A 16,222-nucleotide genomic window follows, 5' to 3' on the forward strand; every position below is an offset into this window, starting at 1 on the left:
CAGCATCGTCCTAATAATGCACCAGAGGGTGAAGGAACAGTTTGTTCCAGCGCTGCCTTTTTAAAGACAGAAGTTTGGGCACATGTAGAAATAGTTTGCATCAACTTTCAGGGCTTCGTTTACTTCCACTGCTGCAGAAATGCTGTAAACTAATCCACTTCTTCAATCCCTGAAAAATCAGTCAGCTTTAGGTGACCTACACTTTTTTTTTTTACCTTTTTACCTTCCTTCCATTTCCAGTGATTTACTGGACCTCAAACATCAGGGTGTAGGTGTTTATTAATGTATTTGTCCACAACTAACTCCTCCTGTGAGCAGCTGTGGTGGAGGCTGGTGCATAAACTTGATCAATAGTCAAACACTGTTGTAATGATATAAACAATAGATAATAGTCTCTATAGGAGAACTTATAATTGCTGACAAATATTGTACATTAATAAGCACCTCAAATGTCCTTATATTTTCTGACAACTACTTTATATTGTGTGTTAAACAATTTATTAAATGTTTCAATACTGTTCATTAAAGCTCAATAGGAGCAAAAAAACTCCTTATTTACTATTTACTGCACTATATAATTATTGTCCACCGCTTTATTGAAGTGTGTGAGTGTGCGGCCACTTGAAAAATTCCTGTAATGGAGTGAAAAAGTAGCTTATACATCAGCCAAATCCAGCCAATCAGTGGATCTGCTCTTATGGAGTCAGAAATGACAGCGTGAAGATTCGCATTGTCTGAAGTCTCAGTGCACAGCTGACTGTCGAGTCAACTGGTCCCTGTTCCTTCTGTTGGAAATGAGACAGCGAGGGACAGATGTCACACACACACAGTCTGCGTTGCCACGGAGACGCCACTTTCAATCAAATGAATGGATATAGACAGATAGAGAACCAGGCTTTCGGGTGCTTTAAATGATTGTTCTAGTGACTGTGCAGTTGACACACGTGTGTTTTGAACCGGCTCCGTCTGCTTCTCACTGCAGAGCTTCAGGTTTTGTAAATTTATCTGATTAAAATATAGAAACAAGCATGGATCATATTTTCATGTAACTGATGGATTTTTTTTTTTTTTTTTTTTTGCTTTGAACGTGGGAATAACATGCAGGCGCAGTCAAATGTTTTCATTTAAATGTTAATTACTGTTGCTGTTTTCTACTTTAGTGCTGCTATGAATTGTGCATTCGGTCCAGCAATATCATCATTTTCTTCTGATTTGATTGTGCACTTAGCTCTGAACCGCGTTGCAGAAATTCACACCCGTAATGACGCTGTTGCTCTTCTGTGTTATGATGATACTGATACACTGGGGTCATTTCTGTTGTGCAAAGTGCGCCTTAATTTCAGCAGTGATAATATTCTGTTTATGAAAGCTAACAGTTTGTTTACATGAAACTTTCTCTCTCTTTTTTTTTTTTAACACAGCAGGAGAGGAACTTTGTGCTACTGCCAGTGGTGGATGTACTGCAGGATTGTGTGATGTGGAATTTTGGTTGTTGTAGCATCATATGATTTTGTTTTGGTTCCCACAGAACCGCCTGACATCACTGTGGATGTATGAATGGTGTCCAGATGCATTTCTTTTATGCAGCTCTTATGTAGCCTGCTGCTTTTCCTTAATACTCGTCTTTACTAAGAAAACTAGTCTGCAGCTCAGCGATCTGCTGTCTCGGCCCTCAGGAGACACCATGAGCAATCCAACTGGGTAAGGAAATTTACAAAAAAAACATGTGGCTGACTAATCATTGAAGCATATCATGATGCTGAGTCTTATGTTGTTGCAGAGATGATTCACAATCTGCCAATGAAGAAGAACGGAAAGGTGAGTTGCTGTGCTTCAAGATTAAAGCCCTTTTGGAGGATTTGTTCTCAGACAGCCACCTGGCAGAGGACGGCTTCCTGCTGAAACATGTGCAGAAGAACAAGCAAGGCTTTGTGAGTCTCAAGCTCCTCACTTGTTTGAAAAAGGTAACAAACCCCCCCCCCCCCAAAAAAACATGTCTTTGGTTTTAGCAAGATTTTGAGTGTTCTCTGTGGTGTTTGCATTACAAGCATTTGAATAAAAACAATGCAGTGAAATGCAAACAAAGCTCAGGTTGCCACTGTTTGTCACAGATAAAGGCCCTGACCACGAGCTGGTACGTGACTCTGGCTGCAGCAGAGCGCTCAGACCTGCTGCAAGTGAACGACGAGCGCACCAAGGTGAGGCGGATAGAGCCGCTTCCCAAATGGCTGCTGTGTTCCCCCAGCAGCAAGCTCCTCCTCGCCTGGAACATTTGTGAGGAGCAAAGCGGAGCGGACGGAGCAGCCCGAGGCCTGCAGCACCTTACGCTCTCAGAGAGGATCCTCCTCAAGTTCACGGCTCACGGCGGCGTTACTTCAGTCTGGATCCTGCATCCTGGCAAAGAGCTTCCTAAAGAGCTGCAGTGCTACACCAAACGTCACAAAGAGCTCGGCCAGCATTTGTGTGCAGTGGTGAAGTTTGATAATTTAGAGTCGGTTCGTAAGACCTACAACTTCCTGAAAGCAGAAGAGGAGAGGTCTGAGGGGAAGGGCATGTGTGTGGTGCCTTTGGGATTCCAGTCAATGCATCACGTCAGAGAGGACAAATCACCAGCGGAGAAAAATGAGGACCAATCTGTGGACACACTGTCCCAGAAAAATCCACTTGAAACCCCAGAAGATCCAGTCCAGGAGGACGCCTCTTCACCGTATGAGACTCCAGACGCATGTCAGCCACAAAACACTCTGAACAACTCCATTCAAAGAAGCTTTGAGCAGATCTCGGCCAGCTCTAACGGCCAGTCCTTCTCTGGGTTGAACGTGAGGTACAGCAGAATGAGCTGGTGCTGCGGAGACTGTGATAAAGAGAGCTTGTGCATCCCCTGGGTGTTGAGGCGCAAATTTGCAGCCAGTGCATTAAACCCCAAAGCACCCGGACTCCCTTATGCGCCTGGCTGGAGGCTAACAGTGCTGCGTCAGCCGTTCGGGCCTGACGGCACCAAGGGTTTTCAGGGCAGGGGGAGACTGCTGCAGCAGATCAAGGAAAGGAGAGACGGATGGAGCTGCACCACCTGTGCAGTGGAGCAACAGCAGAGTACGAAAAATGTAAAAGTTGAAGGAGCAAGTTGAATATTTCCTGCAATAAACAAGAAAAGCTATTTAAGTTTTGGTGTCTCTGCTGGCGAGAGGCTGTTTATTCTGGGGGACGTGTAGTTGTAAACCACAGGCAGGTGGGGGCAGCATTTAGCTTTATTCACAAATGTGTTCTCCTAAACACTTTGTTAGACCTGACACCCTGTGGTTGTGTAGGAAGTAAATGCACTGAAACTCATGTAAATAGACTACAATCCATATTAGCTGAAGGTACAAATTGTAACACAAACAGAGCCGAGGTGAAAGTCTCTCTGGTTCTACACACGCACCTTTTGAAACTCGAGTGGCCTCTGCACCCACGGGGCCTCAGCTCGTCTGGTCACAACTGCAAATTGCAGTGTATATTTGTTCTTGAGCCAGGATGGATTTACCTTGTTACCACTTTCTCCGAGAAAGAGGTGTTGTCTTTCAACATGTATCGCTCCGAAAAAAAGCCCTCATTATCCTTTCTGCATCTTTTTCACAAATGCCTGTTTAGATTTCGGTTCTCTAAAAAGTAGTTTTCCACTCGCTGAGATGACATTTGGCTGAAGGCTCCTCGTCCAATCATCACACCACATCTTGTGCAAGACGAGCGTAGTAGCAACATTTGTGCCTTATTTCCAGCCGTTCTAATGACACCTCGACTGGAATGGTGTGTTTATAGTGTTACTGATTGAGGGCTTCCTTAAAATCTTGCCCAAACCTAAACAAAATGTGTTTCTTCACTCATCCACGCCCAGTGGAAAAGATTCAATCTGATGTGTATGGGATTCTATCATATTCAAATTGGAAACATACTTTGTTGTTTTTTTTTCTCTTGTATATGCTGAATGTCAGACTGTCTCCCTGGCTAATGAAATCTTAGCTGTTGAGTGAGACTTTGCATTGCATTTCGGATCAAATGTTTCTCTCCATCGTCTCTGACTTGATTTAGCAATTAGCAGCTGTTGGGTTTTTAGTTCAGGAGGCTGGTCTATGAAGACTTCACACATCTGTGAGCAATATGTATAGAGTAGAAAGGTTCCTGCCCGATGTCAGGAAATGTTTCTGTGCCTTCTCAAGGCTAGAAAAGCACGAGATCCTCCGCAAACTGGAAACCATTATGTCTTTACATAGGCTTCTCTGGACAATAATTGAGGTACATGTCAAACAAGGTAGTTGCAATAATTCTCATGTTTTCTGAGTTTTTTTTGTTGGGGAGGGGATCTGGATAATTGTGCACCTGCTGACCAAAATAATAATAATAATCATAATAATAATCAAACTATTCTGAGCTTGAAGAACAGCACAGATCTCCCGCTGATTTGTGGCACAGTGTTTTTCCTCTCAGGTGAACAGTGAAGGGGTGAAGCGAAAAGGAAGAGTTTGTCTTGGCTTCACTTCAAAAACTTAACATAAAATCTACACTTCAGGTCACGGAGATAACAACCTTCAGATATCCATCACTACACATTTTTTGGTATGAGCCAAAGCTTTGGTAAAGATTCCTTTGGTTTTTTCCCCCTTTTCTCTTAGTCAACACCGAAGGAATTTTAAGTCCTAGAAAGTTAGTATTTGGCCACATCTCCACCTCACTACTGAAACTCTGCACAGTGAGATTTGTGTATAATTTGGCCAGAGGACATCAGAATGACTCATGGTGTTAGAATGAGATATTTGTTAGCAAATAATTTGTTTCCTGTTGTGACGCTGCCTTCGTGGCTCCAGCATAGAGGCTGCTGCTTGATTTCAACATGTTTGGCTCCAGTCGCAGCTCTGAACCCTCAGCCCTGTTCTGTTACCTGTAGATTTACTTCACGGCTTTATGCAAGAGACAAACAGCACCTGTAAAGCTCTGTGCGCCCCCCTCGCCTCTCTTCCCTCGTGCATCGCTTCACTTGTCTCCCGGCCGGTCAGCCTTTGTTTACACATGACTGACCCCGCACACCTGACGCATTTCCTCCATGGATGGGGTATTTATTTAGATTGCAGTCTGGAGCGCCTGATACCTTCCAAAAGCACAACCATCTGCTCCTCATTTGGCGCTCAAGGCTCAAGGGCTAAAACACCAGTTTGTATTGGAGGAGACGTGAACGTGAGATCCTCAACAACAACACCCCTGGTTTTATCTCCAGCCAACTGTAGATGGAATCATCGTGAAATACCTCTGCTGTGATAATTCTATTTAACTGGGGTTAATGTTGTCTTAGCACCATTAAACCAATTGTGAACTTTCTTAATTCCCCCTAAAAGATTGGAAAACACTTGCTTCAGCAGACCGATCTGCCCAATCGAGGCTATTACCAATCTCCCGCTTAAGATGGCAGACTCTCTTGCGGCAGAAGGTAAATGTAAGCCCTTGCTCAGGCCAAAGCATCCTTTAGTGCTCCTGGAGCTAGAGCCAGGGAGATTATCATGTCAGGAGTAATCCGACTCGGCCCACAAGCACAACTATGGAGGAGGAGGAGCAACAGTTGAGGGGGTGAGGCAGGCAGAGGCATCAGAGGAGCTCTCTGCTCCACTTACGGTAACTGAGCTCTCCCTCCTCACCCTCACCCATCTTCTCCACCCGCAGAGTTCCCCTCTCTGGAGCTGAAGAGAAGAAGTGCTGCTGGAAAGAGGGTAAGGAGATGAGCATTATCATGCCAACATCGCTCTTGTATGAAGATAAAATGGTCTGTGTGAGAGTGAGTTTCATAACAGATGGGATAGAAGTTCAGGCATCTGTGAGATCTGTTCATTACATGTCACTGTACCTCAGTTTTGCTCTGCTCCTCTGTTTCAGGCTCAGGTTTGTGCAGAAAGGGGACCAAAAGCTCTGCATGGAGAAGGACGATGAGAGGAGTTTTCTGAATTTTTGAAGTGATGCCAAATCAGGGGCTTCTCTTAACATCCACCTCTCTTCTCTTTGAATGGATCAACCTGCCATGAAGCCATGAAGCCCATGTTACGGTTGGAGGAATGTTGATTTTGATCTCGGTGACCTAAGAGTTCTATGGAAGTGCAAATATGATAAACGAATAATACAGCCTGGACCTGAATCAAGTCAGGACACCTCCCCTACTTGCAGGCACAGGGAGTTGTGATGCTTTTCAGGGGAACAGGCAGGAATCCTGCTCTCGCACCTCGCCTGTGATGATGAAGGACTTACCTAGCCAGCACTTGCCTGTGGAGGTCAGCTGAAGACGACGCCACGCAGCTAAGTCTGGATTAGCCGGCCGAACGGTAAGGACACCACATCTTCTTTTGTTAGTTTAAGCCAGCAGCTTATGGGGAAGGCGTTAGGTGCCGCTGACAGGGATGCCTCACCAAGTGCTTGAGTGGCAGAAAACACACGCTGGATTATCTGTATCAACAAGCGGCCTTCGCAGGAACCACATGTCAATAGCGCACAGCAGCCTGTCACGAAATGTTTGCAAAGCAGTAACCACTGATTACAAGGGGCATGCCAGCATGTTGGAAAAGCACTGAGAAAAATAAATTATTATTCTAATTTTCTTGCAGAATTTGAACAACCTTTTGCCACACAGATGAGTTTATTTTGTCAGGGAGGAATATTTTCCTTTCATGTCACTTATCCAGCATGGTGGTTTGCCTCATTAACATGTATAATTGCTCTCCAAAGTACTTTCTGGCTTTCTTTTCCCAAAGGTTAGAGCATTGCATTACCGAGAGATCTTACAAAAAAATGATTTCAGCTAATTATTTTTCTCTGTAGCCTGTATATCGTTTCAGAGATTCATTTTTTATTTTTTTTTTTGCAGAGGAGCATCTTTAATAGTTTAAATAATTAAGAAGATTGGGATCAAATTGTCAAACCTGTTATCTAAAAATATGATGGAAGCATTGTGAGAGAAACATGATGATACTCACTATGGGCATATTACTGAAGTGATGATCCCCTTCTCACTAAGCCCATATCATACGTCGAGATTAAACTGAATCTAGCGGAGCCCCCAGAGGCCAGCTAGAGGTTAAGCCTAAAGTCAATTGAGCTGTTCAACTTTCATAACCTGCCAAAGCTTGTCATAACTGGAGGAAGCTGCAGGGGAAGCTGAACTGATGCACCACTCCTCATTGTCTCATCAGGATTTTTTTTTTTTTTGGCAAGATTTTTGATAAAATATTCATTGTACATACAATAAATGAAGATTTCTTTCAGTCTGAGGAAAGCATAAGCTTTTAACGACGTAAAATGTCATCATATTTCAGATGTTTGTACTTGCTTGTGCTTGCTCGCATGGGTCATATTTGAAAGTGGTATTCATTGTGTGCCAGATGGCCGTCAACCTTTTGTAACAGCAACATCAACATGTTTAACGTGGGTTTAGAGCCGATGCTGTTGTGTTAAAAGAGGATCTGGCATAGACAGATTAGCAGCCAGGATAGCAGCTCTCAGACTCCTCTTTAGAAAGCTGCTGGGACAACATCAATCTTCCTCCCAGCTTGCACAAAAATGATGAGGCAAGGTGACGTTTCCCTGCCAACTCTCATGTAACCCTGTTAGAAAAGACTATTTAAATGCATGTCACAACTCCACCTTAACTCAACTCTGCCCGATATAGCATAGGGCAGACAAATTAGGACAGGTGTCAAATGTGCATCTTCCCCTCACACCTCATTAACGCCGCTCTAGCAGCAACAGGTTTGAGTGGTGAGATTTTGTGCTAGGCTGTTGGGTCACTGGATTAATCTGTATAAATCCGCAGGTGATAGTAGGCCCTCCAAAATAAAACTGAAGCTTTTTAAGCCACTCGCCCACGTCCAGTAACACGACACAGGAATCAGGAATTGTGGAATGTGTGTAAAAATGATCAGTATTTTTCTGGCATTACCCACAGATGTTTTCCCTTTTTTTTTTTTTTTTTCAACTCAATAATGAACAGCGGCTTTCTCACTAACAAGGAACAGGCTTGTTTTAATTATCCTATGGTTACTGAGTGACAGAGCTGAGGCCAACCAAAGTGGCTGCCCAGTAAAATTACAGCACAGTCTAACCTAAGCCTTTTTCAGTTGCATTAGAACCAAGGCTGGATTTAGAACAGCCAATCCTGGCTCGGAACATCCACTTTATTTTACAGCCTTTTGGCCCACCCTGGTGCCAGCGCGACAGATCTCGCTCACAGGCCTTGTCACTTTTTCTTCACCATTATTCTGACTGAAATCAGGACAGGTTTCATGAGGGAGAAAAAGAAGTGCCTGCTGGTGCTCTATCAGTCATCCCTGCATGCCGGCCTAACCCCTGAGTTAGAGGTGTCTGATGGATTAACGCCGACACACACACACATACGGCGAGGTCTGGGCTCCGCCACCAACACTGCAGCCAGGTGTTAACCCACGTGACTGCAGATAAAGCCGGCAGGCATTAGTGCTAATCCCGCCCTGATCTTTGGAATATGTCCCTATTACCTCCCCGAGCACTCTCTAGCTGTCCCCAGGCCTCCTGATGCTCACTTAAGAGGGAAAAGACAAGACAAGGCCTCTCTAGGACGCCCTAAAGCATGTTGTTTCCTTGCAACAACACAGTAGGTGCCTTTCCCGCTGTTTGTTACGCTCCTGTTATCTTTTCAATGAAGGTATTTATGGGGTGTGTTCAGAGTAGCACAGAGACAGCTGGTCACATGGGTGGAGCCGAGCTGAAACACACAGCGTGGTGATAATGTTCTGTGGGTCCAGGCCTCAGGTGGTGCAGTGGCAAATACACAGTGGTTTAGACCTGTGGACATTTGTAGATATCAAGAAGCAGCACTATTATGTAAGATGGATTATCTAGTGTTATGTGACGGTGCTTCTGGGAGTGTGCGCGCGCCCTGGAAGTGAAGTGGCCGTCTGGTCGACAGTGGAAGGTTGGACTTTGTCTCGGTTTCTACACCAGCGCGTGTCATATGATTTGGGGAAAGTGAAGCCACGCAACTGCTGCATGTGTGTGTTTATGGTATGTGTGAGTCACAGCGAGGCAGAGAGAGTGAGACAGAACAGGCTGTATTTAGGGAATGCACAGGAAGAAATGCTACAGAGTTGGGGCACATAAAAGTCGGTATCTGCTTTTTTTCCCAGCACAAAGAAGCTCTTCATTCACACCCGCCTGTGATCTTCTCTCACTCAAATCATGTCACACTGGTCAAGATCCAAGCAAGCTGACAAGAAGCCCCCCCCCCTCCCTTGTCTGCCGGCTTCATTCAAAAGTGTTAACCACAGACGCCCCTTATCCCCATTTTGACAGATCTCTAGTTCATCTTCCATAGGCTGTGGCATTCTGTGGAGCGTCTCCTTCTGGCGTGGGAGGGCGGGGAGGACATGAGTGCCATGCTGCTGTAATTACATTACTGCCAGCTTAGCAGCGCCACGGCCACTGACCCAGTTATTCCTTTGAAAACATCGATTTTATTGTGTCATCTGAAATAATGCGATCATTGAGTCACAACAAGAGCTCGGTTGAGGGTTGAGGATCCGGCTCCGACTGTGCGATGCATGCATTTGAGAATACATAATGTCTCAGGAATGGCTCCGACTGACTTAGGAATTCTTGGCCCGGCTGTTCACTTTCATGGTTTCCCTCAGACATGTCGATCATCCTCTGAGACGGGTTTCACTCCGTTGGTGGTTCTTCAGGTGACATATGGCTGAGTGCAAACATCAGGTGTTCTGTTTCTTACAGGCCACACATTCACTCCCACTCTCACTGTAAACACAAAACCCTCATGAGGACTTTAATGCGTGTAATCTTTGCCTTTTCTCCTTGTGAATGGGCGAAGTTCTCCGTTTGTTCTGGGCCTCCTGCGTTTGACCGGCCCTACCTCAACGTACAGGAGCATGCATGGGCACATCAGTGTGGGAGCTGTTTCAGCTGCGACTCATCTGCGCTTTTATGTCTCTGTTTGAGGATGGCTTTTCCTTCTGCTGGAGACTCCTCTGGGGCTCCACTATATCCTCTGCGTTGTTGCTCCTTTCTGTTTGCTGGAAAACAGCAGCACTTGTCCTTTCAGGAAGTGGACTCCTCATTCATGCCTTTCCGTTGCTCTCCTAAGAAAATATTCGCGCTCCTCTTCCCTATCAGTGTCTGTATATTTATGTGCATGACAGCAGGGGCCAGTGGTAGATATTAAACCTCTGTGCTGATTAATCACCCGTGACCATCTGAACAAGCTGCAGAATGCTCCTTGGCACTTTTATTGGCGCCAATCGACTGCAGATAGAACTAATGTGTTTCTGAGTGGAGCAATTATGACAATCAAAGCGTCTTCAGGGATGTGAGATCAGTGTTTGATGACCGGTCTTCGTCCAGTGTCAGCAACTGAGACATCGGAGGGCTCATCTGTTTTTTACGAGCTAATTGTTTTATCGAGATGAGCCACAGAGCTAACAGGCTGTGGACATTGATGTATCGCAGCTTGTGCGAAACAATTAACTCAGAGCGTGAGTAATTGTCCCAAACTGACCTATTAATAGCATAAGAAAACAATGAGCTCATCCTTTGCCATATATCATAACAAACTGGCTCTTTTTAAAAAGGAGAATTCATCATATTCAGAAGAAGCAGCGGTGAGATTCCTGGGGTGAGAAGCTGGTGTTAAACCAACAGAAACAAAATGAAACTTTCCATTGAAGCTTCTATCCATCACGTCTGGCAAGTAAATACAGCGGTGGGAGACAAACTGTGGACGTATAGGCGGGCATGGCGTGACACTCTGCAGGAGCCGCAGCTCCACGTTTGATTTACATAGACTGTGTCGAGTGAGATTGTTAGCTGAAATGTTTGACTTTCAAATGAATACTATTCTACCCCTTCATTGTGCAGAAGCTGCTTACCACGTCAAACCCATATGGAATTATGAGTGATGAGTCAAGCTTTGACTGATAGGACTGGTTGTACCTGTTTATACGCTGTTTACAGCACTGCAGCTCATGTGTGCAGCGCCTTTGTATTTTCCCTCTGCGGTGTCCAAAACACTCAGACAGTGGAGCACTGTCTGAATTTGCCTATAGTTCAGTACAGTTTTTTTTTTTTTTTTTTTGTTTAACTTACTCCGCGGCAAAAAGTTAAATCCCACAAGAAAACCAAAGCGTTCCTACTGTTTTACTATTTTTCCCACAAATGTTTATGTTCAATGTGAACTGCAGGAGCAAACTTCCAGGAATTATTCATTTCAGATTTTCGTTTCTACAGAAAAAAACTGGACAAAGATATGTGACATTTTGTCTCAGTGTAAACAATCCAGGAGTCTGTATATGTACACCACAGAATCCAGTCTGGCAAAACACTTTGTAATGCTGGTCTGGATTTGCTGTTAGTCGCTGCCCATATACCATTTCCGGCTCTGGGGAAATGTTTTGCTCACTGGTGACATGATATGAAAAATACAAAGAAGCTGACTTGTAAAACGTTTCAGATACGTGTGGAATGGCAATAAGAAAGAGAAAATGTAGAGGAATCACTTCTCCAAACTGAGTTTTGTGGCAGCTGTGTCTATTGAAAGGGAGGGGCTGTATAAGATTAAGGGGTGTACAAGCTCATGTTCACTGAGGCCTCATCATACATAGCTATGGAAATAAGGTGTGGCAAACAGATTCCTGGAAAGGAAGAAATCACCCCCCCCCCCCCCCCAAAAAAAAAAGGAGATTGCAGGGACACAAAGTCCACAAAAAAACTTTTCTTTTCTTCAGAAATCAAGAAGAGAAGCTTAAATTCTCATCCACATCAGGTATTTTTTTTAGATAATACACAAACTTCAGTTTAAATAAAATATTTTGCAGCAATGTTTTTTTTTCCCGCCCTCAGGCTGCCTCGATATAACTTTAAACACACACTGCATTCTCAGGTGTCAGCGAGTGATGTCGAGCTCACAGATCATGAACCCACTTAAGAGTGAGAACGAGCTGAGAGAAGAGTCAGAGAAAGTAAACCGAGAAGTGGATTTATGGGAAGGTCACTGAAATGTGATGGTGCAGGAGATAGCAATTACGCCATTGTGCCCTGTGCTTTAATGTGACAAGTTCATCTGTGTGACTGTTTGAACGCTGTCTGACTTTTTGCCTCTCTCGACAGAGTTTCAATGCTCCTCCACGTTCTAAGATGAAGTTATGGAAAGGTGCTACTTTTGCCTTCATGCTCTGTGCTGCAGCCCTGTCCATCGTCCTCGTTAGAAACATGGCCACCATCGGAGAGTTCAAACCTAAGACAAAATATCCATACACACCTTCATCCTCATCAAGTCCGTCTTCATCATCAGAACCAACGTCCAGAACCTCACCAGCATCCTTAGCGGAGTCGGCAGCGCTGTCGCAGCACGTGGGTGGTCTTCACCGGAGAATCCGCTCAGCAGACGACATGAACTCTCTGCTCTCAGAGTGTAAGATCTGTGATTTTCTTCCTTCCTTGTCTGGTCCGAGATTAAGTGTCGTGTGAAAGAGTTGCTTCAGACAGAACACTTAGTACCTGTCTCTGTTGTTATCGCACAATAGCCCGCAGTCAATTAGCACCTCATAGCTCACTGACTCCCCCTTTCCCATGGCTTTACTGAGAGATTCACCGCATAATTGGTTTCATGGAAATCTCTGTGAACAATCTGCCATGTTTACATATCTGCCATATTATTCACATTGCACAGAAATCTGATAAACTGTGTTACCTGTCTATAAATGTTGATTTATCTCCTCTCTGTCAGTCTCCATGATGTTCCAGAGCTTCACAGAGGGCGAGCTTCAACATGTGGTCGGGACCTTGCTAGACAGGAAGAGAAGGAAGAGCAGACGCCTGGGTGAGAACCAGGCCCGAAGGACTAAAAGAGCCCGGAGGCAAAAGCCCTGTTCTGTGCGGGAGCTGGAGTTGACCGTAAGTGAACTGGGTCTCGGCTACGAGAGCGACGAGACAGTGCTGCTGCGCTACTGCAGTGGCAAATGCACGGCCCACCGGCACAACTACGACATCACCATGGAGCACATGATGCGGACGGGCTTCAGGAAGAAGGGCCGCAAGGACAAAGTTAGCAACGGGCCCTGCTGCCGGCCAACCGCGTTCGAAAAAGACTTTTCCTTCCTGGACAATAACAGCCGCTATCACACGATACAGAATGTGTCGGCGAAGAACTGTGGGTGCGTATGACCCAGAGAAATGGACTCGTTATTTCTTCATGCTGCTCTCAGCCTCTGTCGGGAGAGTTGAACAAGGATGCTGTTAAAAGACAAACAGAGAAAACAAACTTTGGAATATAAACTCAAGGAGAGGAGGGAAGGATGGGACAGGTTTGTGGCTGCGCAGCGGCGGCGGCGGCCATCTTTGACAGACTTTTAACTGCCACCACATCTTGGGACCAAATCACGTGGACAAGCACGTGCTGTGTTTGTGTGGAAGATACAGAAAATGACTGTTCATGACAAAAATTTGTATTATCTTTTCTATCTGTGTAGTAACACTGTAAACTGTGGTGTAACAACAATGTAGCAACATTATGTTTGTGATATTACATTTGAGTAGTGGTTCACACGGTAGACTCATGTTGAAGATGAGCCATGATGGACTAGATTGTTGCTGTTACTACACTTCATATACATGGACATTAAGAAAGTCCAAACCTTGTAGTTTACATGTCAGGCGTCAGGCAAAAAAAAAGTGCTCAAAAGTCAGTTCCAAAGCCATAAATAAAGCAAACAAACAAACAAAAAAATACTTTAAATGCACCAATGTTTACTTTAAGTTCTGTGCAGGACAGTTTGCACCATTGACCTGATTATAATGTCTTGTGAGAAGCTGTCTCCAGAGAGTTCGGTGACTTTGTGACCTGTTTGTTTGCGTTACTGTTACTGATTGCAGTGTTATTACACAGGTAAGGTATTGATAAGAATTTGACGATGGAAGAAAATCCTTTTCTATAGCTCCAGGTTTGATACCCACATTTAATAAGTATTTTGTATATCAATGTTGTGTAGATTAACGATGAGGACCTGTTTTAAAACCCATAAATACACTCTCACTTTAGCAATATCACAATATGAAAATTTCTCCCGTTGCTCCATAGAATAGCTCGTCACACTCAAAGAAATTGTTTTCTTTTTTTTTTTTTTAAGTACTTTTTCCCTTAACCCATTATTGCAATTACTCATAAGCCTCTGGAATTATTTTCTCAAAAAATTTGCCAAAACACACCAAGTTAATTCAACGCACATGGTGAATTCCCAAACTTTGACTGATAAACATCTCGCGTCTCAAATTTCAGGTGATACAACCTCTTTAATGTCGTCTCCGGGTGTAATTTGTAATCATTTACACACAGTTTTTAGCCAATCTGAGGCTCAAGTGTGAAAGAGAGGAATGGTGTTAATGATCAGTTGTGGCATGTTTTGTTTTGTTTCGGTTTTTGTTTTGTTTTTTTTTTCTCACTGCAAGAAAATTAACTATGAAGTAGAGACGTGATCTGGGACCGTGTGCACCCGTCCATACAACCCTGTAACTTGCTATAATCCAAAGCCCACAGTACAGCCTTCTACTGGCCCATCAAATGCCTCGTTGTTGTATTGCCTGGTAGACTTTTAGGGGGGAAATAAGCTGTTGAAATGAATTACAAAGCATCTGTTTTGGTTTGAACCCATTGCAACTGTTTGCCTGAAGTACAATAAATTATGTTTCGTTTTGTTTTTGTTTTTCCGAGGAGGTGCAGTGCAGGGCGCAGATGCAGATGCGGTGCATCTTTATTGTAGCTTATATTGTATTTATTTGGGAAGTAAATTATGGTTTTGCATATTTATTTAGAGTACCACACAGAAATGGGACAGCTTATTATCATTAAGCAACTGTGCCAAAAAATGTTTTATCTAACATTCTATATTGACTGCTGAATAAACATAATTTCAGAGGTATGGATGTTCATTATTTCTCCCAAACTATTGACCTTGGGTGTCAGATATTCTGTACTCGGATTGTATTTAAATTAAATAAATACACAATAATAAAACTAATCCTGCCAGATGCTGTTAATAAAAGACATTACTATAAAAAGCCGAATCCCGTGGGGAAAATTGAGGATTACAGCAGCAGGAGGATATGCTGACAATCAGATTACACCAAATGAACCATAAGCTTATACAACGGGGCCCGTGACCAGACAGTTTGATCCCCCTGACAGGCAGGAACAATCAGCAGCCAATGGGGGATCTCAGACAAATTATTGACACAAATGAAATTAAACGAAGTCAGGTTCTTATTCTTATTCTTATTCTAGACCAAAATCAGCAATGAACAGATCTTGCTAGCCAACGGCTGTTACATCTCATTCCTCTGTGCTATAGGTCTCCATTGTACGCCGTCAGTGAGCCACACCATTGTAAAGGGTGGCATGTTGCTAATGGCAATGAAAATAGGAACTGTGGTTTATTTTGATTCAATCCCGCATATGCTCCTGGAGCCCAAATGTGCATCAATCCGCAACTGAAAATAGTCCCCAACAAATGGCCTAACTTACTCCATTTTGAGAAACATTTGCTAAAAACTACAGTGCCCATCTGTTTGAACAAACTACTGAGCCCTTTAAAATATGAAACTATGAATATGTGACCCATTTTTTAAAAAGATGTCAGTCTTCAGTAGGAACCAATGGATTTAGGGCTGAGTGCCACAGATAGGATGGTCAGAAACACACTAGCAGAATGTATTTTGTTATGTAATTTGTTGAGAGTAAGAAAAATATCAAATAACACCAACCTTATTCTTTCAGTGCAATTACACAAGACTTTTAGGCAATGTTTTTTGAAAAATGCATTCGTTTTGGATCTGAATATTGTGTCTGGAAAAAGTAAACTTTTCAAAAGTGAACATAAACATCTTTGTTTTTAGCTTGACCGCCAAGCAGTTTTGAGTTTAGCCGAAAGGTTTTATGAGGGCTTCATGAGGCTTCATGAGTTGCAGAACTTTCCCAACTAAACCAGCCTTAAATTCCTTTGGCTCATATTTGGAGAGTTTTGGTTTATGTATGTAAAGGTATTTAGATGTCAGCCTCTTCCTTTTCCGCCTCCGCCCTGATACAATGCTACCCTGCTTGTGCCAGCACTGAAAAACAACAGTGGAAGGATTCAACCATAGTTGGTCTTTCCAGAGAAAGCCGTCCGGTTACTCCAGC

The 16,222-nt window shown here is 43.7% G+C and overlaps 2 protein-coding genes across 4 annotated transcripts; both read left to right on the forward strand.

Annotated features, from left to right (window-relative positions):
• The first annotated feature begins 848 nt into the window (after positions 1–848).
• On the forward strand, positions 849–3,157 carry LOC139628882 (la-related protein 6-like). Of its 2 annotated transcripts, XM_071491024.1 has the most exons (4): positions 849–990; positions 1,529–1,701; positions 1,781–1,964; positions 2,112–3,157. In XM_071491024.1, exons 2-4 carry the CDS (start codon positions 1,550–1,552, stop codon positions 3,126–3,128), a joined length of 1,353 nt encoding a protein of 450 aa, XP_071347125.1. In that variant the 5' UTR covers positions 849–990; positions 1,529–1,549; the 3' UTR covers positions 3,129–3,157. The 2 variants fall into 2 exon arrangements, with proteins under 2 accessions (XP_071347125.1, XP_071347124.1); XM_071491023.1 differs by lacking the exon at positions 849–990 and having other exon boundaries at positions 1,177–1,701.
• On the forward strand, positions 3,153–14,966 carry LOC139628885 (neurturin). 2 transcript variants are annotated; one of them, XM_071491029.1, is made up of 4 exons: positions 3,153–5,735; positions 5,899–6,338; positions 12,160–12,463; positions 12,779–14,966. In XM_071491029.1, the coding sequence occupies exons 3-4, from the start codon at positions 12,187–12,189 to the stop codon at positions 13,213–13,215; spliced, it is 714 nt and encodes a 237-aa protein (XP_071347130.1). In that variant the 5' UTR covers positions 3,153–5,735; positions 5,899–6,338; positions 12,160–12,186; the 3' UTR covers positions 13,216–14,966. The 2 variants fall into 2 exon arrangements, with proteins under 2 accessions (XP_071347130.1, XP_071347131.1); XM_071491030.1 differs by lacking the exons at positions 3,153–5,735; positions 5,899–6,338 and having other exon boundaries at positions 7,976–12,463.
• Positions 14,967–16,222: the final 1,256 nt, after the last annotated feature.

This window comes from Trachinotus anak, unplaced genomic scaffold (assembly GCF_046630095.1).
Source record: "Trachinotus anak isolate AG129_WGS33_773 ecotype Australia unplaced genomic scaffold, CSIRO_AGI_Tana_v1 ptg000012l, whole genome shotgun sequence".
In the NCBI taxonomy this organism is placed as follows: Eukaryota; Metazoa; Chordata; class Actinopteri; order Carangiformes; family Carangidae; genus Trachinotus; species Trachinotus anak.

Coding starts and splice junctions, on each gene's coding strand:
- LOC139628882 (XM_071491023.1), top strand. CDS start 1,505: ATGATTTTGTTTTGGTTCCCACAGAACCGCCTGACATCACTGTGGATG. Junction 1,702..1,780: donor ACCATGAGCAATCCAACTGG/GTAAGGAAATTT, acceptor ATGTTGTTGCAG/AGATGATTCACAATCTGCCA. Junction 1,965..2,111: donor TCCTCACTTGTTTGAAAAAG/GTAACAAACCCC, acceptor TGTTTGTCACAG/ATAAAGGCCCTGACCACGAG.
- LOC139628885 (XM_071491029.1), top strand. CDS start 12,187: ATGAAGTTATGGAAAGGTGCTACTTTTGCCTTCATGCTCTGTGCTGCA. Junction 12,464..12,778: donor GAACTCTCTGCTCTCAGAGT/GTAAGATCTGTG, acceptor CCTCTCTGTCAG/TCTCCATGATGTTCCAGAGC.